This window comes from Pristiophorus japonicus, chromosome 4, assembly GCF_044704955.1.
Source record: "Pristiophorus japonicus isolate sPriJap1 chromosome 4, sPriJap1.hap1, whole genome shotgun sequence".
In the NCBI taxonomy this organism is placed as follows: domain Eukaryota; kingdom Metazoa; phylum Chordata; class Chondrichthyes; family Pristiophoridae; genus Pristiophorus; species Pristiophorus japonicus.
Window position 1 is genome coordinate 7,313,431 of NC_091980.1, and position 26,078 is coordinate 7,339,508.

Consider the following 26,078-nt stretch of genomic DNA (forward strand, 5'->3'; position numbering starts at 1 on the left):
CAAACCCTCTCTCGCCTAAATCACTTGAAGCCATTTATTCTATCTCTCAACTTGTGTCCCCTGGTGTTTGAGGGGAAAGCAAATGTTCTGAAGAAAAGCCTCTACCCAAATCAACTGTACAGGGCCTTGGTGAGACCACACCTGGAGTACTGCACACAGTTTTGGTCTCCTTATTCAAGGAAGGACAGACTTGCCTTAGAGGCGGTGCAAAGAAGGTTCACCAGGTTGATTCCTGGGATGAATGGGCAGCCCGATGAGGCAAGATGGTGTAGAATGGGTCTATACTCTCTGGAGTTTAGACGAATGAGAGGGGATCGCATTGAAACATACAGGATTCCGAGGGGGATTGACAGGGTAGATGCTGGGAGGCTGTTTGCCCCGGGCTGGGGAGTCTAGAACCAGGGGTCACAGTCTCAGGATAAGGGGTCGGCCATTTAAGGCACCGATGAGGAGGGATTTCTTCACTCACAGGGGCAGTACTGAGGGAGTGCTGCACTGTCGGAGGGGCAGTGCTGAGGGAGCGCCACACTGTCGGAGGGGCAGTGCTGAGGGAGCGCCACATTATCGGAGGGGCAGTGCTGAGGGAGCGCCGCATTGTCGGAGGGGCAGTACTGAGGGAGCGCCGCACTGTCGGAGGGACAGTGCTGAGGGAGCGCCGCACTGTCGGAGAGGCAGTACTGAGGGAGCGTCGCACTGTCGGAGGGGCAGTACTGAGGGAGTGCCACACAGTCGGAGGGGCAGTACTGAGGGAGTGCTGCACTGTCGGAGGGGCAGTACTGAGGGAGCGTCGCACTGTTGGAGAGGCAGTACTGAGGGAGTGCCACACTGTCGGAGGGGCAGTACTGAGGGAGTGCTGCACTGTCGGAGGGGCAGTACTGATGGAGCGCCGCACTGTCGGAGGGGCAGTACTGAGGGAGAGCTGCACTGTCGGAGGGGCAGTACTGAGGGAGTGCTGCACTGTCGGAGGAGCAGTACTGAGGGAGTGCCGCACTGTCGGAGGGGCAGTACTGAGGGAGTGCTACACTGTCGGAGGGGCAGTACTGAGGGAGTGCTGCACTGTCGGAGGGGCAGTACTGAGGGAGCACCGCACTGTCGGAGGTCCTGTCTGCTCTCTCAGGTGGATGTAAAAGATTCCACATGCCACTGTTTCAAAGAAGAGCAGGGAAATTCTGCCCGGTGTCCTGGCCAATATGTATCCCTCAACCCACATCATGAGAACAGATTATCTGTTTGTTATCACATTGCTGTGTGTGGGAGCTTGCTGTGCGCAAATTGGGGCTGCCACGTTTCCCACATTTCAACAGTGACTATGCTCCAAAAGTATTTCATTGGCTGTAAAGCGCTTTGAGACATCCGGTGGTTGCGAAAGGCGCTACAGAAATGCAACACTTTCTTTCTTGCTTCACAAGTACATACCTGTCTCCCTTTTAAACACCCCTGGACTTTATAGCCTTCCAGGTCGGTGTTCCCCGCAGTCTCTCGACCATTTGTGTGAAGAAGTGTTTCTGGATTTGCTTTTAAGTGGCCGAGCTTAACTGCAATGGGCTAGAAATTAGTTTGGAGGGTGGTCCTTGCGAGGGTGGGAACAGGGGCGCAAAAGGGTTTGCAGCCGCGAGTGTTGGCATTCACGGCAAATTCGACAAATTCGGCATGCCGGTACCGGCGGTGCTGAGCAGTATCGCCCAGGATCGCCGCGCCGGTGTGCAACGCCTCGGTATCGACACGGAGCAACATTTGGTTTGCGCTGCAGAAAGCCTGGCGTGCAGGCGCCCCCTAGTGACCCCGCCAGAGAAAGTCTGCCGTGCAGGCGCCCCCTAGTGACTCCGCCAGAGAATGTCTGGCGTGCAGACGCCCCCTAGTGACCCCGCCAGAGAAAGTCTGCCATGCAGGCGCCCCCTAGTGACCCCACCAGAGAAAGCCTGGCGTGCAGGCGCCCCCTAGTGACCCCGCCAGAGAAAGTCTGCCATGCAGGCGCCCCCTAGTGACCCCACCAGAGAAAGCCTGGCGTGCAGGCGCCCCCTAGTGACCCCGCCAGAGAAAGTCTGCCGTGCAGGCGCCCCCTAGTGACCCCACCAGAGAAAGCCTGGCGTGCAGGCGCCCCCTAGTGACCCCGCCAGAGAAAGTCTGGCGTGCAGGCGCCCCCTAGTGACCCCGCCAAGGAAAGCCTGGCGTGCAGGCACCCCCTCGTGACCCCGCCAGAGAATGTCTGGCGTGCAGGCGCCCCCTAGTGACCCCGCCAGAGAAAGCCTGGCGTGCAGGCGCCCCCTAGTGACCCCGCCAGAGAAAGCCTGGCGTGCAGGCGCCCCCTAGTGACCCCGCCAGAGAAAGTCTGGCGCGCGGAGCTGTCCTGGGGCTACGGGAAGAATGCCTGCACGACGCAAGTGTGAGCGATATTTTTTCTTTTTGCGATTTACCTTTATTTGGGGCGAGTAATGTTTGTTGTGTTTTGTGCTCGATTCCTTTTGCGGGGAGACCTGTCTCAGGGCGCTATGACGTCGGCTCTTTAGCAACGGGATGTCCAGTTGCTCAGTCGGCCGAGCGCCCCGAAGAGGAACGTTTCCCTCAGCGCACCGCTCTCAGGGCGTAGCTGCTGAATTTTTTTGGCTGCCGTCGCTAACCATTTCGCGGCGCTAAATTTAGCCATCGCCCGACATTAACGGCTCAAGAAACCGCCAACCGAATTTCCAGCCCAATGAAAGTATTGCGAAACACACAGCCAGTTACATTGCACCGGCTAGTAACGTTTCATAACCAAGCACAAGGCGAGACAGGTGCAGCGTCCAAAATCCGGCATCTGGACCGACCGGTGGCAGAGTGGTCCGCAATCCCTAAAATGTTCCGGAATCCGGACCCGCTGACCCTGCCGACCTCAAGGTCCCGCCGCTGCCCGAGCTCGGGCCTTGCCTCACCGCCGTCGCTGCCTATCCTCAGGCCTCCTCGCCCGGCCCGCCCGACCCATGACCTCATCGACGAGGCCGGCGGCCCGAACAGCTCCTCGGCGAGTCGCCCCTCAGCCCCCCCTCCCCCCCCCCCACCCCCGCCCCCATTTTCTGACGTTCCCAAGATCCGGAAATACCCAAACCTGGGCTCAGGTGCTTCCGGATTCGTGACGTCAGAAAGACGTTTCAAAGTCCGGAAATAGGCGGAATCCGGAACGGCCTCGGTCCCGAAGGTTTCCGGATTCGGGACGATGCACCTGTAGTTCCACCACTAATTGAACGGGTAAATAAATGGGAGTGAGAGGCGTGTCCTGCTTTTGGCTGAGTGCACCGTGTAGGGTGTCCAGCTGGCTACTTACTTCATCGCCTCATGGGCGTTTAGAAGAATGAGAGGCGATCTTATTGAAAAGTAAAAGATTCTGAGGGGGCTGGACAGGTAGATGCAGAGAGGATCTTTCCCCTCGTGGGGGAATCTAGAACTAGGGGGCGTAGTCTCAGAATAAGGGGTCGCCGATTTAGAACGGATATGAGGAGGAATTTCTTCTCTCAGAGGGTTGTGAATCTGTGGAATTCTCTGCCCCAGAGAGCTGTGGAGGCTGGGTCATTGAATATACTTAAGGTGGAGATGGACAGATTTTTGAATTATGGAAGTTTACAGCATGGAAGGAGGCCCTTTCGGCCCATCGTGTCCACGCCCCAACAAGAGGCTATCCAGCCTGACCCAGCTCTTGTTCCGTAGCCCTGGTTACGGCAATCTAGGTGCACATTCAAGTATTTTTTAAATGTGGTGAGGGTTTCTGCCTCTCCCACTCGATGATAGGGGAGTCAAGGGGGTTACGGGGAGGTGGAGTTGGGGCCAGGATCAGATCAGCCATGATCTCATTGAATGGCGTAGCAGGCTTGAGGGGTCACATGGCCGACTCCTGCTCCTATTCCTTCTGTCCTTACCAGTCAATGCCCTTGTGATAGCTCGGTCCATTGAAGAACTGAAGCTCCTCAAAGGTGTCCGGGTTTGGGGAATTGCTGGTGACGTCTGGGTGCATGGTGAGGAACAGATAGAGAGCTGTGGTACCTGGGGAGAAAGAGATCGGCGTTAGTTTGCGGTTACTTTATAGAATCATAGAAAATTATGGCGCAGAAGGAGGCCATTCGGCCCATCGTGTCCGTGCCAGCCGACCAAGAGCTACCCGGCCTAATCCCACTCTCCAGCTCTCGTTCCGTAGCCCTGCAGGTCACGGCACTTCAGGTGCACATCCAAGTACTTTTTAAATGTGGTGAGGGTTTCTGCCTCTACCACCCTTTCAGGCCGTGAGTTCCAGACCCCCACCACCCTCTGGGTGAAGGCATTTCCCCTCAAATCCCCTCTAAACCTCCCCCCAATTACTTTAAATCTATGCCCCCTGGTTGTTGATCCCTCTGCCAAGGGAAACAATTCCTTCCTATCCACTCTATCCAGGCCCCTCATAATTTTATACACCTCAATCAGGTCTCCCCTCAGCCTCCTCTGTTCCTAGGAAAACAACCCCAGCATCTCCAATCTTTCCTCACAGCGAAAATTTTCCAGCGCTGGCAACATCGTCATAAATCTCTTCTGTACCCTCTCCAGTACAATCACATCTTTCCTGTAATGTGGTGACCAGAACTGCACGCAGTACTCCAGCTGTGGCCTAACCAGCGGTTTATACAGTTCAAGCATAACCTCCCTGCTCTTGTATTCCATGCCTCGGCTAATAAAGGCAAGTATCCTGTGTGCCTTCTTAACCACCTTATCGACCCGGCCTGCTACCTTCAGGGATCTGTGGACCTGCACTCCAAGGTCCCTCTGTTCCTCTACATCTCTCGGTATCCCATTTGTTGTGTATTCCCTTGCACGTGGTGCAGCTTTATGTACACGTGTAACTAAACGAGGGCGGTTGTAATTCAAAGCAGGATTCCTGTGTCTTCCCAACCACTTCCCATTACATGTTCCCGACCCAAGCAAAATATTTAGCAGCATGAGGCCCAGTGGATCACCACCCAAATATTCACATTCCCAGTGAGCGAAACGTTGCCAAGCTCACTGTCAAAACCTCGTCAGAGGACCAAGGGCCCACAACCCCAAACTCAAACTCCCCTGCTCTCCCCACAGGCGCTCCTTGAACTCCCGAATGTTTCCAGCATTTTTCGGTTTAGTTCCAGAAATCACCAGCATCTGCAGCTTCTGGCCGTGTTTCAGCTTTATCTCTTTAATTCACTGACACTTCCCCTCCAGGGATTGCCCACCGGGAACAAGTCCCGCTCCTCTCCTTTGCCGAGATTTCTCTTTCACCCCGTTCATTTGTATCCCCTTTCCCTTCCGGAGATGAAGGGCTTGTCATAGACATAGAAACATAGAAAGTAGGTGCAGGAGTAGGCCATTCGGCCCCTCGAGCCTGCACCACTATCCAATAAGATCATGGCTGATCATTCACCTCAGTACCCCATTCCTGTTTTCTCTCCATATTCCTTGATCCCTTTAGCCGTAAGGGCCACATCTAACTCCCTCTTATATAGTGTCTTATGAAGAAAGGTTGAGCAGGTTGGGCCTGTACTCATTGGCGTTTAGAAGAATGAGAGGTGATCTTATTGAAACTTATAAGATACTGAGGGGGCTCGACAGGGTAGATGCAGAGAGGATGTTTCCCCTCCTGGGGGGAATCTAGAACTAGGGGGCATAGCTTCAGAATAAGGGGTTGCCCATTTAAAACTGAGATGAGGAGGAATTTCTTCTCTCAGAGGGTTGCGAATCTTTGGAATTCACTGCCCCAGAGAGCTGTGGAGGCTGGGTCAGTGAATATATTTAAGGTGGAGATAGACAGATTTTTGAATGATAAGGGAGTAAAGGGTTATGGGGAGCGGGCGGGAAAGTGGACCTGAGTCCATGATCACATCAGTCATGATCGTATTGAATGGTGGAGCAGGCTCGAGGGGCCGAATGGCCGACTCCTGCTCCTATTTCTTATGTTCTTATTGTTATGTATGTAAACGTTGTAACTGTGTAAGACTTGCCACCAGAGGGCGCAACTGTTGGAGGCCCAAGGGTCACCTGCACACCTCGTGCAAGGGAGTATAAAAGGTTGTCTGCCATGCTGCTTAGGCGCTCTGGAGTTGTATTAAAGAGACTAAGGTCACATCAGTTTTAGCTCACAGTACTCAGTCTTGTGGAGTTCTTTCATACCTAACACATGTTCATTTTTGATTAGCTCTGACGCAGGGAACACACCCAAACCATTAATTCTTAGCTCCCTCTCTCGCCACAGATGTTCCACGCTGAGTGATGCCAGCAGTTTGTGTTTTGGTTTTAGGTTTCCAGCAACCACAATCTTTTGCTGTTTGCTCAGGTTAAAAGTCCGATTGGAGCGAGCCCATTGGCTGGGGGGTAGCCGCCCCAGCTCCGAGCTGGAAGGGCTCGGTTCAAGCAGAGACTGGAGCGCTGGCTTGGAACACCGCGGTAATGTCCAGTGAGGCTACTTGGGTCCGAGGGTTAACGTTAAAACACGGGGAGCCCGAATCCGCTTGCGGTTCACTGGAGGGGGCGGAGTTGTGTGAGAGATGGGTGAGGGGAGGGGGTTGTGTGTGGGGGTGGGGGTGGGGGGGTTGTGTGTGGCGGGTGGGGGAGGGGGGGTTGTGTGGGTGGGGGGTGGGGGTTGTGTGTGTGGGGTGGGGGGGGGGCTGTGTGTGTGGGGTGGGGTGGAGGAGGGGGGGTTGTGTGTGTGGGGTGGGGAGGGGGATGGGGAGGGGGGGGTTGTGTATGTGGGGTGGGGGGGCTGTGTGTGGGGGGTGGGGGAGGGGGAGTTGTGTGTGTGGGGTGGGGGAGGGGGGGGCTGTGTGTGTGGGGTGGGGGTGGAGGAGGGGGGTTGTGTGTGTGGAGTGGGGGAGGGGGGGCTGTGTGTGTGGGGTGGGGGAGGGGGGTTGTGTATGTGGGGTGGGGGGGCTGTGTGTGGGGGGTGGGGGAGGGGGGGGCTGTGTGTGGGGTGAGGGGGGTTGTGTGTGGGGGATGGGGAGGGGGGCTGTGTGTGGGGTGGGGGAGGGGGGGTTGTGTGTGTGGGGTGGGGGAGGGGGGCTGTGTGTGGGGTGGGGGAGGGGGATGGGGAGGGGGGGGTTGTGTATGTGGGGTGGGGGGGGGCTGTGTGTGGGGGGTGGGGGAGGGGGAGTTGTGTGTGTGGGGTGGGGGAGGGGGGGGCTGTGTGTGTGGGGTGGGGGAGGGGGAGGGGGGGTTGTGTATGTGGGGTGGGGGGGGGTTGTGTGTGGGGGATGGGGAGGGGGGCTGTGTGTGGGGTGGGGGAGGGGGGGTTGTGTGTGTGGGGTGGGGGAGGGGGGCTGTGTGTGGGGTGGGGGAGGGGGGCTGTGTGTGTGGGGTGGGGGAGGAGGGTTGTGTGTGTGGGGTGGGGGGGAGGGGGGGTTGTGTGTGGGGGGGAGGGGGGCTTGTGTGTGTGGGGGAGGGGGGTTGTGTGTGTAGGGGGGAGGGGGGGTTGTGTGTGTGTATGGGGGAGGGGGGGTTGTGTGTGTGGGGGTAGGGAGGGTTGTGTGTGGGGGGGAGGGGGGGTTGTGTGTGTGGGGGAGGGGGGGGAGGGGGGGTTGTGAGTGGGGTGGGAGGAGGGTGGGTTGTGTGTGTGGGGTGGGGGGGAGGGGGGGTTGTGTGTGTGGGGTGGGGGGGAGGGGGGGTTGTGTGTGTGGGGGGTGGGAGGGGGGTAACCGACCAGCTCTCTGGAGTTGAATTAGTCATTGAAATATTTTTTAAGCCGAGGCCCCGTCTGCTCTCTCAGGTGAATATAAAAGATCCCACGGCCAATATTTTGAAGAGCGGGGGGGTTATCCCCGGTGTCCGGGGGCCAATATTTATCCCTCAGTCAACATAACAAAAACAGATTATCTGGTCATTATCACATTGCTGTGTGTGGGATCATGCTGTGCACAAATTGGCCGCCGCATTTCCTACATTACAACAGTGACTACACTCCAAAAGTACTTCATTGGCTGGAAAGCGCTTTGAGACACCTGGTGGTTGTGAAAGGCGCTATATAAATGCAAGTCTTTCTTTTATAACTGGACTCGGACGAGTATCCCGTGCGTGAGTTTAGAGTGCAGAGTTATCACTTGCTCACCAATCCCCCCCTTGTCCTGGCCCAATTATCTCTCAGAACATCAACTTCAAAATCCACATCCTTGTCTCCCAATCCCTCTCCAGCCTGGCTCTGATTGTACCATCTGTTCAACAACAACAAAAACTTATATTTATATCGCGCCTTTAACGCAGTGAAACGTCCCAAGGAGCTTCACAGGAGTGTCACGAGATTAAAAAATTTTACACCGAGCCGCATAAGTAGATATTAGCGCAGGTGACTAAAAGCTTGGTGAAAGAGGTAGGTTTTAAGGAGGGTCTTGAAGGAGGAAAGAGAGGTAGAGAGGTGGAAAGGTTTAGGGAGGGAGTTCCAGAGCTTGGGGCCCAGGCAACAGAAGGCACGGCCACCGATGGTGGAGCGATTATAATCAGGGATGCTCAGGAGGGCAGAATTAGAGGAGCGCAGACATCTCGGGGGGGTTGTGGGGCTTGAGGAGAATACAGAGATAGGGAGGGGGCGAGGGCCATGGAGGGATTTGTAAACAAGGATGAGAATTTTGAAATCGAAGTGTTGCTTAACTAGGAGTTATGTAGGTCAGCGAGCACAGAGGGTGATGGGTGAGTGGGACTTGGTGCGAGTTAGGACACGGGGCAGCGAGCACAGGGGGTGATGGGTGAGTGGGACTCGGTGCGAGTTAGGACACGGGGCAGCGAGCACAGGGGGTGATGGGTGAGTGGGACTTGGTGCGAGTTAGGACACGGGGCAGCGAGCACAGGGGGTGATGGGTGAGTGGGACTGGGTGCGAGTTAGGACACGGGGCAGTGAGCACAGGGGGTGATGGGTGAGTGGGACTGGGTGCGAGTTAGGACACGGGGCAGTGAGCACAGGGGGTGATGGGTGAGCGGGACTTGGTGCGAGTTAGGACACGGGGCAGTGAGCACAGGGGGTGATGGGCGAGCGGGACTTGGTGCGAGTTAGGACATGGGACAGCGAGCACAGGGGGTGATGGGTGAGTGGGACTCGGTGCGAGTTAGGACACGGGGCAGCGAGCACAGGGGGTGATGGGGGAGGGGGAGTCGGTGCGAGTTAGGACATGGGGCAGCGAGCACAGGGGGTGATGGGGGAGGGGGAGTCGGTGCGAGTTAGGACATGGGGCAGTGAGCACAGGGGGTGATGGGGGAGGGGGAGTCGGTGCGAGTTAGGACACGGGGCAGCCGAGTTATGGATCACCTCTAGTTTACGTAGGGTAGAATGTGGGAGGCCAGCCAGGAGTGTGTTGGAATAGTCAAGTGTAGAGGTAACAAAGGGTTAGATGTGGATCAGCAGCAGATGAGCTGAGGCAGAGGCGGGGACGGGCGATGTTACGGAGGTGGAAATAGGCGGTCTTAGTTATGCTGTGGCTACAAGCTCATCTCAGGGTCAAATATGACACCGAGATTGTGAACAGCCTGGTTCAGCCTCAGAGAGGAGTTGGGGAGAGGGATGGAGTCAATGGCTAGGGAACCGGGTTTGTGGCGGAGACTGAAAACAATGGCTTTGGTCTTCCCAATATTCAATTGGAGAAAATGAACAATGTTCCTCTAACACTGGCCTACTGTGTTCACCCCCAAACCCTCGCCCCGTCCCACTTCCCTTCGCCCTACCATCAGTTGCAGAACCTTCAAGCATTTTGGCCCCACACTTGAATTCTCTCTCCATCTTCAAAAGCCTCTTCCAACACGCATCCCTCGGACCAACCTTTGTTCCTCCCTAGTCCCCCAAGTCTGCTCAGTAATGAGTCCAAGCTGTGAAATCTGGATATTTTGTGACGTTAAAGGCAACGATGAGGAGATTTTTCCATTGGTTCCACACTCTTAAGAACATAAGAAATAGGAGCAGGAGTCGGCCATTCGGCCCCTCGAGCCTGCTCCGCCATTCAATAAGATCATGGCTGATCTTCGACCTCAACTCCACTTTCCCGCCCGATTTCCATATCCCTCGATTCCCCGAGAGTCCAAAAATCTATCGATCTCAGCCTTGAATATATTCAGAGACTCAGCGTCCACAGCCCTCTGGGGCAGAGAACTCCAAAGATTCACCACCCTCTGAGTGAAGAAATTCCTCCTCATCTCAGTCCTAAATGGCCAACCCCTTATCCTGAGACTGTGCCCCCTGGTTCTAGACTCCCAGCCCGGGGGAAACATCCTCTCTGCATCTACCCTGTCAATCCACCTCAGAATCTTGTATGATTCAATGAGATCACCTCTCATTCTTCTAAACTCCAGAGAGTATGGGCCCAATCTACTCAATCTCTCATCATAAGACAACCCTCTCATCCCAGGAAGCGGTCGAGTGAACCTTCTCTGAACTGCCTCCAAGGCAAGTATATCTTTCCTTAGATAAGGAGACCAAAACTGTGCGCAGTACTCCAGATGTGGTCTCACCAAGGCCCTGTACAGTTGTAGTAGAACTTCCTTACTCTTATACTTCAACCCCCTTGCAATAAAGGCAACATGCCATTTGCCTTCCTTATCGCTTGCTGTACCTGCATGGTAACTTTCTGTGCAGGCTGGGTGTTTGCGATTTCCCATTCACTGAAACTGAGAGATGGAACATCACAAGCTGGGGGGTATCCAATGCCAGCAAGCAGAAAATCTGCCCTTAAATTTGAATTCCTGTTGAGTTTACTTATTGATTTGAACATAAGAAATAGGAGCAGGAGTCGGCCATTCGGCCCCTCGAGCCTGCTCCGTCATTTAATAAGATCATGGCTGATCTGATCTTGGGCTCAGCTCCACTTCCCCGCCCGCTCCCCATAACCCTCGACTCCCTTATCATTCAAAAATCTATCTCCGCCTTAAATATATTTAATGACCCAGTCTCTCTGGGGCAGAGAATTCCAAAGATTCACGATCCTCTGAGAGAAGAAATTCCTCCTCATCTCCGTTTTAAATGGGCGGCCCTTTATTCTGAAACTATGCCACCTCATTCAAGATTTCCCCTCGAGTGGAAACATCCTTCCTGCATCTACTCTATCAAACCCCCTCAGAATCTTATACTTTTCAATAAGATCGCCTCTCAGTCTTCTTTATTTCCTTATCAGTAGGTAACCTTTGACATTGTTGCCAAATTAAGTTAATCTAAAGGTTAAGTCATGGCAGGAGAACCCAGACCCGTGTCATGCTCCTCCTGAGCTGTGTGGAAAATCAGGGACGTTTCCAGTATCCCTGACGACTAAACGTGCAGGAAGTGTATCCAGCAGCAGCTCCTGACAGACCGCATTGCAGCACTGGAGCAGCGCATGGATTCACTCTGGAGCATCCACGATGCTGAGGATGTCGTGAATAGCACGTTTAGTGACTTGGTCACACTGCAGGCAAAAATTACTCAGGCAGATAGCGAATGGGTGGCCATCAGGCAGAGCAATGGAAGGAAGGTAGTGCAGGGGTCCCCTACAGTCATCCCCCTCAAAAACAGATACACCACCTTGGGTGCTGTTGGGGGAGATGGCTCATCAGGGGAGGGCAGCAGCAGCCAAGTTCATGGCACCGTGTGTAGCTCTGCTGCACAGGAGGGCAGGAAAAAGAGTGGGAGAGCTATAGTGGTAGCGGATTCTATTGTAAGGGGAATAGATAGACGTTTCTGCGGCCACAACCGAGACTCCAGGATGGTATGTTGCCTCCCTGGTGCAAGGGTCAAGGATGTCTCGGCGCGGCTGCAGGATATTTTGGAGGGAGAGGGTGAACAGCCAGCTGTCATGGTGCATATAGGTACCAATGATATAGGTAAAAAACAGGATGAGGTCCTGCAAGCTGAATTTAGGGAGCTAGGAGCTAAATTAAAAAGTAGGACCTCAAAGGTAATAATCTCAGGATTGCTACCAGTGCCAGGTACTAGTCAGAGTAGGAATCGCAGGATAGCTCAGATGAATACGTGGCTTGAGGAGTGGTGCAGGAGGGAGGGATTCAAATTCCTGGGACATTGGAACCGGTTCTGGGGGAGGTGGGACCAGAACAAACCGGACGGTCTGCACCTGGGCAGGACCGGGACCAATGTCCGAGGGGAGTGTTTGCTAGTGCTGTTGGGGAGGCGGTAAACTAATATGGCAGGGGGATGGGAATCTATGCAGGGAGACAGAGGGAAATAAAATGGGGGCAGAAGCAAAAGATAGAAAGAGGAAAAGTGGAGGGCAGAGAAACCCAAGGCAAAATTTAAAAAGGGCCACATTACATCAAAATTCTAAAAGGGACAAAGTGTGTTAAAAAGACAAGCCTGAAGGTTGTGCCTCAATGCGAGGAGTATTCATAATAAGGTGGACGAATTAACTGCGCAGGCAGTTATTAACGAACATGATATAATTCGGATTACGGAAACATGGCTCCAGGGTGACCAAGGCTGGGAATTCAACATCCAGGCGTATTCAACATTCAAGAAGGATAGACAGAAAAGAAAAGGAGGTAGGGTAGCGTTGCTGGTTAAAGAGGAAATTAACACAACAGTAAGGAAGGACATTAGCTTGGATGATGTGGATTCTGTATGGGTGGAGCTGTGGAATACCAAAGAATAGAAAACGCTAGTGGGAGTTGTGTACAGACCACCAAACAACAGTAGTGAGGTTGGGGACAGCATCAAACAAGAAAATAGAGATGCGTGCAATAAAGGTACAGCAGTTATCATGGGCAACTTTCATCTACATATAAATTGGGTGAACCAAACTGGAGGAGGATTTCCTGGAGTGTATTAGGGATGGCTTTCTAGACCAATATGTCGAGGAACCAACTAGAGGGCTGGCCATCCTAGACTGGGTGATGTGGAATGAGAAAGGACTAATTAGCAATCTTGTTGTGCGAGGCCCCTTGGGGAAGAGTGACCATAATATGGTAGAATTCTTTATTAAGATGGAGAGTGATGCAGTTAATTCAGAGACTAGGGTCCTGAACTTAAGGAAAGGTAACTTTGATGGTATGAGACGTGAATGGCTACAATAGACTGGCGAATGATACTTAAAGGGTTGACATTTAAGGATCACATGGATGAATTTCAACAATTGTACATCCCTGTCTGGAGTAAAAATAAAACGGGGAAGGTGGCTCAACCGTGGCTAACAAGGGAAATTAGGGATAGTGTTATATCCAGGAAGAGGCATATAAATTGGCCAGAAAAAGCAGCAAACCTGAGGACTGGGAGAAATTTAGAATTCAGCAGAGGAGGACAAAGGGTTTAATTAGGAGGGGGAAAATAGAGTACGAGAGGAAGCTTGCAGGGAACATAAAAACTGACTGCAAAAGCTTCTATAGATATGTGAAGAGAAAAAGATTAGTGAAGACAAACGTAGGTCCCTTGCAGTCAGAATCAGGTGAATTTATAATGGGGAACAAAGAAATGACAGACCAATTGAACAAATACTTTGGTTCTGTCTTCACGAAGGAAGACACAAATAACCTTCCGGGAATACTAGGAGACAGTGGGTCTAGTGAGAAGGAGGAACTGAAGGATATCCTTATTAGTCGGGAAATTGTGTTAGGGAAATTGATGGGATTGAAGGCCGATAAATCCCCGGGGCCTGATAGTCTGCATCCCAGAGTACTTAAGGAAGTGGCCCAAGAAATAGTGGATGCATTGGTGATCATTTTCCAACAGTCTATCGACTCTGGATCGGTTCCTATGGACTGGAGGGTAGCTAATGTAACACCACTTTTTAAAAAGTGAGGGAGAGAGAAAGCGGGTAATTATAGACCGGTTAGCCTGACATCAGTAGTGGGGCAAATGTTGGAATCAATTATTAAAGATGAAATAGCAGCGCATTTGGAAAGCAGTGACAGGATCGGTCCAAGTCAGCATGGATTTATGAAAGGGAAATCATGCTTGACAAATCTTCTCGAATTTTTTGAGGATGTATCGAGTAGAGTGGACAAGTGGGAACCAGTGGATGTGGTGTATTTGGACTTTCAAAAGGCTTTTGACAAGGCCATCACAAAAGATTGGTGTGCAAAATTAAAGCACATGGAATTGGGGGTAATGTATTGACATGGATAGAGAATTGGTTGGCAGACAGGAAGCAGAGAGTCGGGATAAACGGGTCCTTTTCAGAATGGCAGGCAGTGACTAGTGGGGTGCCGCAGGGCTCAGTGCTGGGACCCCAGCTCTTTACAATATATATTAATGATTTAGATGAAGGAATTGAGTGTAATATCTCCAAGTTTGCAGATGACACTAAGCTGGGTGGTGGTGTGAGCTGTGAGGAGGATGCTAAGAGGCTGCAGGGTGACTTGGACTGGTTCGGTGAGTGGGCAAATGCATGGCAGATGCAGTAAAATGTGGATAAATGTGAGGTTATCCACTTTGGTGGGAAAAACAGAAAGGCGGAATATTATCTGAATGGCGACAGCTTAGGAAAAGGGGAGGTGCAACGAGACCTGTGTGTCATGGTGCATCAGTCATTGAAAATTGGCATGCAGGTACAGCAGGTGGTGAAGAAGGCAAATGGTATGTTGGCCTTCATAGCTAGGGGATTTGAGTATAGGAGCAGGGAAGTCTTACTGCAGTTGTACAGGGCCTTAGTGAAGCCTCACCTGTAATATTGTGTTCAGTTTTGGTCTCCTAATCTGAGGAAGGACGTTCTTGCTATTGAGGGAGTGCAGCCAAGGTTCACCAGACTGATTCCCGGGATGGCAGGTCTGACATATGAGTAGAGACTGGATCGACTAGGCCTATATTCACTGGAGTTTAGAAGAATGAGAGGGGATCTCATAGAAACATATAAAATTCTGATGGGACTGGACAAGTTAGATGCAGGAAGAATGTTCCCGATATTGGGGAAGTCCAGAACCAGGAGTCACAGTCTAAGGATAAGGTGTAAGCCATTTAGGACCGAGATGAGGAGAAACTTCTTCACTCAGAGAGTTGTGAACCCGTGGAATTCTCTACCACAGAGTGTTGTTGATGCCAGTTCATTCGATGTATTTAAAAGGGAGTTAGATATGGCCCTTACGGCTAAAAGGATCAAGGGTACGGAGAGAAAGCAGGAAAGGGTTACTGAGGTGAATGATCAGCCATGATCATATTGAATGGTGGTACAGGCTCAAAGGGCCGAATGGCCTACTCCTGCACCTATTTTCTATGTTTCTGTTGTGTATGGAGAAAGAGTCAGATTGAACACTTTGAGCTCAAGGTAAAGTGTGACCGTAGTTTTTTATTGCAGGTCTCCAGAGTGCCGCTCCAACCTGTGAGGCCTCCTTAAATACCTGTGCTCCCAAGGGATTATGGGATCCCTTGGGACTCCAGGGGATGAGCCCTCTGGTGGCTGTACAGAGCAAATACAAGTTTACATATATAACAGTTTCTATGTTTCTATGAGTATCGGCCCAACCTGCTCAACCTTTCTTCATAAGACAACCACTTCATCTCAGGAATCAACCGAGTGAACCTTCTCTGAACTGCCTCCAATGCAAGTATATCCTTTCTTAAATACGGAGACCAAAACTGAACGCAGCACTCCAGGTGTGGTCTCACCAATATCCTGTACAGTTGTAGCAGGACTTCCCTACATTTATACTCCATCCCCCTTGCAATAACGGCCATCATTCCATTGGCCTTGCTTGGCAGATGAAGTATAATGTGGATAAATGTGAGGTTATCCACTTTGGTGGTAAAAACAGAGAGACAGACTATTATCTGAATGGTGACAGATTAGGAAAAGGGGAGGTGCAAAGAGACCTGGGTGTCGTGGTACATCAGTCATTGAAGGTTGGCATGCAGGTACAGCAGGCGGTTAAGAAAGCAAATGGCATGTTGGCCTTCATAGCTAGGGGATTTGAGTACAGGGGCAGGGAGGTGTTGCTACAGTTGTACAGGGCATTGGTGAGGCCACACCTGGAGTATTGTGTACAGTTTTGGTCTCCTAACCTGAGGAAGGACATTCTTGCTATTGAGGGAGTGCAGCGAAGGTTCACCAGACTGATTCCCGGGATGGCGGGACTGACCTATCAAGAAAGACTGGATCAACTGGGCTTGTATTCACTGGAGTTCAGAAGAATGAGAGGGGACCTCATAGAAACATTTAAAATTCTGACGGGGTTAGACAGGTTAGATGCAGGAAGAATGTTCCCAATGTTGGGGAAGTCCAGAACCAGAGGTCACAGTCTAAGGATAAGGGGTAAGCCATTTAGGACCGAGATGCGGAGGAACTTCTTCACCCAGAGAGTGGTGAACCTGTGGAATTCTCTACCACAGAAAGTTGTTGAGGCCAATTCACTAAATATATTCAAAAAGGAGTTAGATGAGGTCCTTACTACTAGGGGGATCAAGGGGTATGGTGAGAAAGCAGGAATGGGGTACTGAGGTTGAATGTTCAGCCATGAACTCATTGAATGGTGGTGTAGGCTCGAAGGGCCGAATGGCCTACTCCTGCACCTATTTTCTATGTTTCTATGTTTCTATCACTTGCTGCACCTGCATACTAACTTTTTTGCATTTCATGTACAAGGACCCCCAGATCCCTCTGTATCGCAGCACTTTGTAAACTCTCCCCATTTAAATAATAATTAGCTTTTTTTATACTTCCTACCAAAGTGGATAACCTCACACTTTCCCAGATTGTACTCCATCTGCCAGATTTTTGTGCACTTTACTTTGAATGGGAGGACAGCCACAAAGGAGTGAATACCAATTGTCACGGACAACAGCTACCGTTCGGTGCCTTTAATTGGCACAAAGTGGCACCATGAGCAGGGTGGCAGTGGTAGCAATCCGTGCCGATCGACGTGTCTGTTTTTCACATCTGTAGTTGCCAGAATTCCAGGAACAGCTGGGGAAGGGAGGATCACACAGTTGCGGAGAGCTGGTGCCCAGTTTTGACATTTGCTAATAAAACGCACTGGTCCTGCTGGAGGAATCCAGCTGCCAGCAGCTGTCACAGAGGCCCGATCGTGTACAGCCATCGTCACTTAGCCCACTCAGCCAAGAGCGGAAACTCCCCACTTACTGGCAATTGATCAAAAGCAGCCCTTTTTTCAATTAAACAAAAAACAAAGAAAGAAAGGCTAATAAAGGCAAGTATTCCGTATGCCTTCTTAACCTCCTCATCTGCAAATGTGGTGCAAGGAGAAAATATAATAATCTGTATCAAACTCAGGAAAGAAAAAATGTAAATGTAAAATGCCTGGACCTTGGGATTTATACGCTTACCTGACTTCTGAGGGCCAATAATGAGAAGTTTTGGAAGTCTATCACATGTTTTTTCTTTTGACCAGATATCTTTGTGCCTCCGATCTTCGCAAGGATCCTGAAAAAGAGCAGATACAACACTGATAAACACCCTGTGAGGAAGGAAATCAAACCTGCTTTCTAGCCCCCCCAAAAAAACTGGATGATAAAAGCATCCGTCACCCAATGTATTAAATGCCCAGTCAGTCACTGTGGCTCCCCAGACGGGGAGTCATTGGATTTTGATCCAGGCTGACTGTTCTCTGCTTTGCATCAGTGATACGGAGTGGGAGGAGGCCAGCCGCTGGAGAGAGGGGGAGAGGGGGGCCAGATGTTGGAGAAAGAGCGGTGACAATGTAAAGTTCAGCATCGGAGAGTGGGAGACAGGGGCAGACTGAGTTGCAGTAGCCACCGAGTATGATGAACCATTGACAGGGTGGATGCAGAGAGGATGTTTCCCCTCCTGGGGGAATCTAGAACTAGGGGGCATAGTTTCAGAATAAAGGGTCGCCTATTTAAAATGGGTACGAGGAGGAATTTCTTCTCTCAGAGGGTCGTGAATCTGTGGAATTCTCTGCCCCAGAGAGCTGTGGAGGCTGGGTCATTGAATATATTTAAGGTGGAGATAGACAGATTTTTGAGCGATGAAGGAGTAAAGGGTTATGGGGAGCGGGCGGAGAAGTGGAGCTGAGTCCAAGATCGGATCAGCCATGATCCTATTGAATGGCGGAGCAGGCTCGAGGGGCCGTATGGCCTACTCCTGCTCCTATTTCTTATGTTCTTATGATGTAACCATATACAAAGTGACTCATCCAGCTTTCAACCCATCAACAGAGACAATAACAGCTTTTATATAGTGTCTTTAATGAAGTGAAATATCCCAAGGCGCTTCAAAGCAGTGTTGTCAAAGAAAATTTGACACCGAGCCACATAAGGAGAAAGCAGGGCCAGATGGCCAAAATCTGGGTAACAGACAGAGGTTTTAAGGAGCATCCTAAAGGAGGAAAGAGAGGTAGAGAGGCGGAGAGGTTTAGGGAGGGAGTTCCAGAGCTTGGGGCCCAGGCAGCTGAAGGCACGGCCACCGATGGTGGAGCGATTATAATCAGGGATGCTCAGGAGGGCAGAATTAGAGGAGCGCAGACATCTCGGGGGGGTTGTGGGGCTGGAGGAGATTAGAGAGATAGAGAGGGGCGAGGGCCATGGAGGGATTTGTAAACAAGGATTAGAATTTTGAAATCGAGGCATTCCTTAACCAGGAGCCAACGTAGGTCAGCGAGCACAGGGGGTGATGGGTGAGCGGGACTTGGTGCGAGTTAGGGCACGGGCTGCCGAGTTTTGGATCATCTCTAGTGTACGTAAGGTATAATGTGGGAGGCCATCCAGGAGTGTGTTGGAATAGCTCAAGTCTAGAGGTAACAAAGGCACGATGAGGGCTTCAGCAACGGATGAGCTGAGGCATGGGCGGAGACGGGCGATGTTAGGTCGAAGTAATTCACCTCACATAGAATCATAGAATAGTGCAGCACAAAAGGGGGCCACTTGACCCATTGGTTCTGCACTGGAGTGATTAAATTCGGTGATGAGCAAGAGGCTAGAATTGGAAGAGCACAACGATCTCGGAGTGTTGTAGGGCTGGAGGAGGGTACAGAGATAGGGAAGGGTGAGGGCTGGAGGAGGTTACAGAGATAGGGAGGGGTGCAGGGGCTGGAGGAGGTTACAGGGATAGGGAGGGCTGTAGGGCTGGAGGGGGTTACAGAGATAGGGAGGGGTGAGGGCTGGAGGGGGTTACAGAGATAGGGAGGGCTGCAGGGGCTGGAGGGGGTTACAGAGATAGGGAGGGGTGAGGGCTGGAGGAGGTTACAGAGATAGTGAGGGTTGTAGGGCTGAGGGCTGGAGGAGGTTACAGAGATAGGGAGGGCTGTAGGGGGTTACAGAGATAGTGAGGGTTGTCGGGGCTGGAGGAGGGTACAGAGATAGGGAGGGGTGAGGGCTGAGGGCTGGAGGAGGTTACAGAGATAGGGAGGGCTGTAGAGGCTGGAGGGGGTTACAGAGATAGTGAGGATTGTCGGGGCTGGAGGAGGTTACAGAGATAGTGAGGGTTGTAGGGGCTGGAGGAGGTTACAGAGATAGGGAGAGTTGTAGCAACTGGAGGAGGTTACAGCGATAGGGAGGGTTGTAGGGGCTGGAGGACATGACAGGAATAGGGAGGGGTGTAGGGGCTGGAGGACATGACAGGAATAGGGAGGGGTGTAGGGGCTGGAGGAGGTTACAGAGATAGGGCGAGGTGTAGGGCTGTAGGAGGTTACAGAGATAGGGAGGGCTGTAGGGGCTGGAGGTGGTTACGAGATAGGGAGGGGTGTAGGGCTCGAGGAGGTTACAGGGATAGGGAAGGCTGTAGGGGCTGGAGGAGGTTACGAGATAGGGAGTGGTGTAGGGCTGGAAGATGGTTACAGAGATAGGGAGGGGTGCAGGGGCTGGAGGTGGTTACAGAGATAGGAAGGGGTGTAGAGGCTGGAGGAGGTTACAGAGGTAGGGAGGGGTGCAGGGGCTGGAGGTGGTTACAGAGATAGGGAGGGGTGTAAGGGCTGAAGGAGGTTACAGAGATAGGGAGGGGTGTAGGGGCTGGAGGAGGTTACAGAGATAGGGAGGGCTATAGGGTCGAGGAGGTTACAGAGATAGGGAGGGGTGTAGGGCTGGAGAAGGTTACAGAGATAGGGAGGGGTGTAGGGCTGGAGGAGGTTACAGAGATAGGGAGGGGTGTAGGGCTGGAGGAGGTTACAGAGGTAGGGAGGGGTGTCGGGATCGAGGAGGTTAGAGAGGTAGGGAGAGGTGTAGGGCTGGAGGAGGTTACAGAGATAGGGAGGGCTGTAGGGCTGGAGGAGGGTTACAGAGATAGGGAGGGGTGCAGGGGCTGGAGGTGGTTACAGAGATAGGGAGGGGTGTAGGGGCTGAAGGAGGTTACAGAGATAGGGAGGGGTGTAGGGGCTGGAGGAGGTTAGAGAGGTAGGGAGGGGTGTAGGGCTGGAGGAGATTAGAACAATACTTTGAAGGAGGGGCCTGTGGAAGTGGAGGATGCCGGGGCCGGCAGCTTTCAGGAGGAGAGTGAAGCAGGGACATCAACTGGTACAGAAACAATCTTCTCAAGTGAATTATCGCTCGTCTGCAAAATTAAGATATTTTCACTCCTCCCCCCGCCCCCCCACACACAACGATTCCATTGACGAGTTGTCCCGTTTCCCGGGCAGCGATGACTCACCTGCCAGAAGGGATCCGTCTCCTCGGGGAAGAGCTGGAAGTATCTCTGAGCGAGTTGGACAGGAGGGAGGGTCTGCAGCTTCAGGTTGGTCCAGCACTGCACGAAGCTGATCAGGTTCTTGAAGGTGTAGAGGCCCAGGCGGTCGTTGCCGTAGTTAGACAGGTGTGTCATAAAGATACTGATCTGAAGGATGGACGGGAGGAGATGGTCAGCATGACACAGCTGTACAAGGGGAGTGGCGATCGCCCGGGGGGGGAGGGGAGGGAGGGGTGAGGGGGGGGTGGGTGCGGGGATAGAGGGAGGGAGGGATGAGGGTTAGAGAGATGGGTGGACAGAGGGGGTGTGTGGGGGCGGGAGGGGTGAGGGTGCGGGGATAGAGGGAGGGAGGGATGAGGGTTAGAGAGATGGGGTGGACAGGGGGGGGGGTGTGGGGCAGGGAGGGGTGAGGTTGCAGTTGGGGGGGCGTTATTTGGTGGGGTGGCGAAGCAGCTATTCAAATAGTTTATCAGGACAGGTCGAGAAGGCCGTCAATAAAGCCTACGCTTGAGAAATTGGGGCATAGGCCGAGAGATCCAGGGGCGGTCATACCCGCCGGGCGCGGAAGTCTCAACCCTTGCAATAAATTGGGGTGACTGCCCCCCCCCGAAAGGGATTGGAGCGCTGAACCGTGCCTTCCTTCCTGGGGCGGAGGCGGGGGCGGGGCGCAGTGCTGCGCGTTGGGACGCCTCGCGCTGCCGGGTAGGAGGGGCTCTGCCTCCCCCACACACCCTTGTCCACCCCATCTCTCGAACCCTCATCCCTCCCTCCCTCTATCCCCGCTGCGTAGGGGGCACCCTCCGACCCGGGTCACCGGGGGGTGGGGGGCGGGGGCGCAGGGTGTCGCGTGTTCAGCCCGCCGCTCGAGCAGAGCGATCACCGCCCCGATCCCGCGGCCAACCCCGATCCCGCGGCCAATGCGGCGCCGGGGCGGAAAGGAATTCGGGAGATTTTATTCCGCAGCAGCCGGCCAACCTCCCCGTTAAGTGTCGCCCCGCTAGCGGCCGGCTGCCTGGTATGCGCCCCCTGATGCCGTCATCACCCACCGCAGCATCAGAGGCCGATACCCAGTATAGGATCCGGCGTGCTGCGCACAGCCATGACATCACCATCTCCGGACGTCGTTAGCGGCCTCAAGCCCGGGGGCGCTACCATCGTAGGCAGCCGCTCGGAATCGAGGAAGACTTGCTTCCACTCTAAAAGTGAGTTCTCAGGTGGCTGAACAGTCCAATATGAGAATTACAGTCTCTGTCACAGGTGGGACAGACAGTGGTTGAAGGAATGGGTGGGTGGGACTGGTTTGCCGCACGCTCCTTCCGTTGCCTGCGCTTGATTTCTGCATGCTCTCGGCGACAAGACTCGAGGTGCTCAGCGTCCTCCCGGATGCTCTTCCTCCACTTAGGGCGGACTGGTCTTTGGCCAGGGACTCCCAGGTGTCGGTTGGGGATGTTGCACTTTATCAGGGAGGCTTTGAGGGTGTCCTTGTAACGTTTCCTCTGCCCACCTTTGGCTCGTTTGCCGTGAAGGAGTTCCGAGTAGAGCGCTTGCTTTGGGAGTCTCGTGTCTGGGGCATGCGGACAATGTGGCCCGCCCAGCGGAGCTGATCGAGTGTGGTCAGTGCTTCAATGCTGGGGATGTTGGCCTGGTCGAGGACGCTGACATTGGTGCGTCTGTCCTCCTGGGAGCACTAACGGCAGACTTGGAGAGGGTGCAGAGGAAATTTACGAGAATGGTTCAAGGGATGAGGGACTTCAGTTTTGTGGATGGACTGCAGAAGCTGGGGTTGTTCTCCTTAGAGCAGGGGAGGTTAAGGGGAGAACTTATAGAGGCCGACAAAAACATATGGGAGTAAATAAGATCAAACTGTTTGCAGTAGCAGGAGGGCCAGTAACCAGAGGACACAGGTTTAAGATAGTTGGCGGGTGTAATGTACGCACCGGTGAGTATGCTCACAGGTTGGTAGAGATGTTGAGTTCGGAGTGGCTTAGCCAGTCACGTGATATTCACAAGACTCAATAAAACCCCAGCCAGTTGGATTTGGGGGATCCACGATGAGGCAGGTGGTTGTGAGCCTGGTGGATGAACCGGTAATGTGCTGTGTGATTGTTAAACCTTTGCTAATAAACCAACTAGTTCTTAATAGCAATGTGTTGCTATGAATTCTTAAGCAAAGAATCCATGAATTACCAGGAGGGAGAACCAGGAGGGGCGATGGGGAGAATGTTTTTACGCAGCAATATGTTATGATCTGGAACGCGCTGCCTGAAAGGGCGGTGGGAGCAGATTTAATAGTAACTTTCAAACGGGGATTGGAGAAATACATGAAAAATTTGCAGGGCTTTGGGGAAAGGGCAGTGGGCTGGAGTGGGAGGGGATTAATTAACTCTTGGGCCAAATGTTCTTCTTCTGTGACGTATCATTCTATGATTCACGTGATTCTATGACTCTGCCCTGGGTCCCAGTCCCACGTACATGCCTCAGAACTAGCGAACGCCGGAATAAAAGTGAGAAAGGGGGTCAATCTGGCATTTACAAAAATAAACACTGAGCTGAAGGCACTTTTGTTCCGAAGTAGCTAACTGTGGTGATTCCTGATGAGCTGTTACCACAACTGACAGAGAGGAGGAGCAGGTTTATGCTGCATTAACCCCCCCACCTCGCCCCCCGCCCCACCACAGGCCGCCAGGAATGTGGGATTCTCAGCCAGGAATGTGGGATTCTCAGCTTCTTTTCCCCGTCGCTCACACAGTGCAGTTGGGAGACCGTACTGAGGTCAGGGTAAAGCTTCGGAACACTACCTACCTTATGAGGAGTTATACTGACAGCTGACAATCCTCAGGGAATGAAGAAATGTGTGTTAGGGACCACAGCAAATTTAAACTGGCAACTGGAAAAAAGAAAGTTGTGACCTCTTCCAACAGTTGACACTTTCCCGAAGCAACGGCAAGTGAGGGATTTAACTGCTTGACAACATTTGAGCTCAATCAAAAGAAAGACTTACATTTCTATAGCGCCTTTCACAACCACCAAAGGTCTCAAAGCGCTTTACAGCCAATGAAATACTTTTGGAGTGTAGTCACTGTTGTAATGTGGGAAATGCGGCGGCCAATTTGTGCACAGCAAGCTCCCACACACAGCAATGTGATAATGACCAGATAATCTGTTGTAGTGATGTTGGTTGAGGGATAAATATTGGCCCCAGGACACCTGGATTAACTCCCCTGCTCTTCTTAGAAACATAGAAAATAGGTGCAGGAGTAGGCCATTCGGCCCTTTGAGCCTGCACCACTGTTCAATATGATCATGGCTGATCATGCAACTTCAGTATCCATTTCCTGCTTTCTCTCCATACCCCTTGATCCCTTTAGCCGTAAGGGCCACATCTAACTCCCTTTTGAATATATCTAACGAACTGGCCTCAACAAATTTCTGTGGTGGAGAATTATACAGATTAACAACTCTCTGAGTGAAGAAGTTTCTCCTCATCTTGGTCCTAAATGGCTTACCCCTTATTATTAGACTGTGACCCCTGGTTCTGGACTTCCCCACAATGGGAACATTCTTCCTGCATCTGTCCAGTCCCGTCAGAATGTTATATGTTTCTATGAGATCCCCTCTCATTCTTCTAAATTCCAGTGTATAGAAGCCTAGCCGATCCAGTCTTTCTTCATATGTCAGTCCTGCCATCCCTGGAATCAGTCTGGTGAACCTTCGCTGCACTCCCTCAAAGCAAGAATGTCCTTCCTCAGATTAGAAGGCCAAAACTACACACAATATTCCAGGTGTGGCCTCACCAAGGCCCTGTACAATTGCAGTTAGACCTCCCTGCTCCGATATTCAAATGGTCTCGCTATGAAGGCCATCAATATAGTGCCCATGGGATCTTTTACATCTACCTGAGAGAGCAGACGAGGCCTCGGTTTTGACGTTTCATCCGAAAAATGCCACCTCCCACAGTGCAGTGTCAGCCTGGATTTTTGTGCTCAAGTCCATGAAGTGGGACTTGAACCCACAACCTTCTGACTCAGAGGCAGGAGAGAGTGCTACCCATTGAGCCACAGCTGATATCTGTGTGACTTTTTCTGAATAATTCTCAAGTCTAAAGACTGCTCCCTACATTAAACACAGCCGCACTGTATCGGTAGTTCCAGTCCAAGATATTAACTGATATTAGTATGGAATACTTGCCTTTATTAGTCAAGCCATGGAATATAAGAGCAAGGAGGCTATGCTTTAACTGTATAAAACACTGGTTAGGCCGCAGCTGGAGTACTGCGTGCAGATCTGGTCACCACATTACAGGAAAGATGTGATTGCACTGGAGAGGGTGCAGAGGAGATTTACAGGAATGTTGCCTGGACTGGAGAATTTTGGCTATGAGGAAAGATTGGAGGTGCTGGGTCTGTTTTCTTTGGAACAGAGGAGGCTGAGGGGAGACCTGATTGAGGTGTATAAAATTATGAGGGGCCTGGATAGAGTGGATAGGAAGGACCTGTTTCCCTTGGCAGAGGGGTCAACAACCAGGGGGCATAGATTTAAAGTAATTGGGGGGAGGTTTAGAGGGGATTTGAGGGGAAATGTTTTCACCCAGAGGGCGGTCGGGGTCTGGAACTCACTGCCTGAAAGGATGGTAGAGGCAGAAACCCTCACCACATTTAAAAAGCACTTGGATGTGCACTTGAAGTGCCGTAAGCTACAGGGTTACGGACCGAGAGCTGGAGAGTGGGATTAGGCTGGATAGCTCTTGGTCGGCCGGTGCGGACACGATGGAGCGAAATGGCCTCCTTCCGTGCTGTAAGTTTCTGTGATTCTGTGCTTTCTGAAGTAATTCCGTACAATTACACAGAAATTACAAAATGGAAGCGAGCTTCCTGGCTCATCCGTGTTGGTCTTTATCCTCTCCACGAGCTGTAGCCCTCTGTCCCTGCTCTGTTGTCATAATCCCTTTATTCCCCTTTCCATCAAGCAGCTGTCCAACCTATTGTTAAATCCAGGCAAGGTTTGTGCTTGAGTCACCAACGCTGTGGTGTATTCACTGTCGTGGGTCACTAATTCACTGGAGCGAATTCCACGGCCTCTCAGGCTGGGGAAGGGGGCGGTGGAGGAGGAATGGGACTAGCTGGATTGCTCGACAGAGAGCCGGAGCGGACTCGATGGGCCGAACGGCTTCCTTCTGTGTGCCGTAGTGACTCTATGAAATCGTCGCGGTCCCGGCCTGCAAGACTATCAGCAGGCCGGGGCCATTGGAGGGAGCAGCGCGTGTTGCTGCGGGAGGGTGACGGCTGACTGGAGCGCGGGCAGGTACAGCAGGAGCAGCGAGGTCGGGGTGAAGGAGGGGCGAGAGATTGTAGAGGGACGTGATCGGGGCTCAGGAGAGGCGTGAATTCGGGGCCCAGAAGAGGCGAGGCCCCAGGGGCAGCACGGGCCCAGCCCACACTGTGCGATATGTGCGCGCACTAGGTCCGTGCAGCAGAGCTGGTCTCCAGTCGTCCTGGTTAACCCTTGCCACTGGACCAAGACCTAGCTCTGTCAAGCCCGTGTGGTGGCTGGTGTGCAACGGTCACCCCATGTTAAAAAAATCCA

At 52.4% G+C, this 26,078-nt stretch overlaps 1 protein-coding gene across 1 annotated transcript in view; it reads right to left on the reverse strand.

Annotated features, from left to right (window-relative positions):
- The window catches only part of ndst1b (N-deacetylase/N-sulfotransferase (heparan glucosaminyl) 1b), a 367,233-nt gene that overhangs the window by 39,746 nt on the left and 301,409 nt on the right, over positions 1 to 26,078 (reverse strand). Inside the window, exons 7-9 of the mRNA XM_070877113.1 lie at positions 20,460 to 20,642; positions 17,186 to 17,282; positions 3,888 to 4,011 (exon numbers count right to left, since the gene is read on the reverse strand). Coding sequence (XP_070733214.1) covers positions 3,888 to 4,011; positions 17,186 to 17,282; positions 20,460 to 20,642 — 404 coding nt within the window. The remainder of the gene's footprint in view (positions 1 to 3,887; positions 4,012 to 17,185; positions 17,283 to 20,459; positions 20,643 to 26,078) is intronic.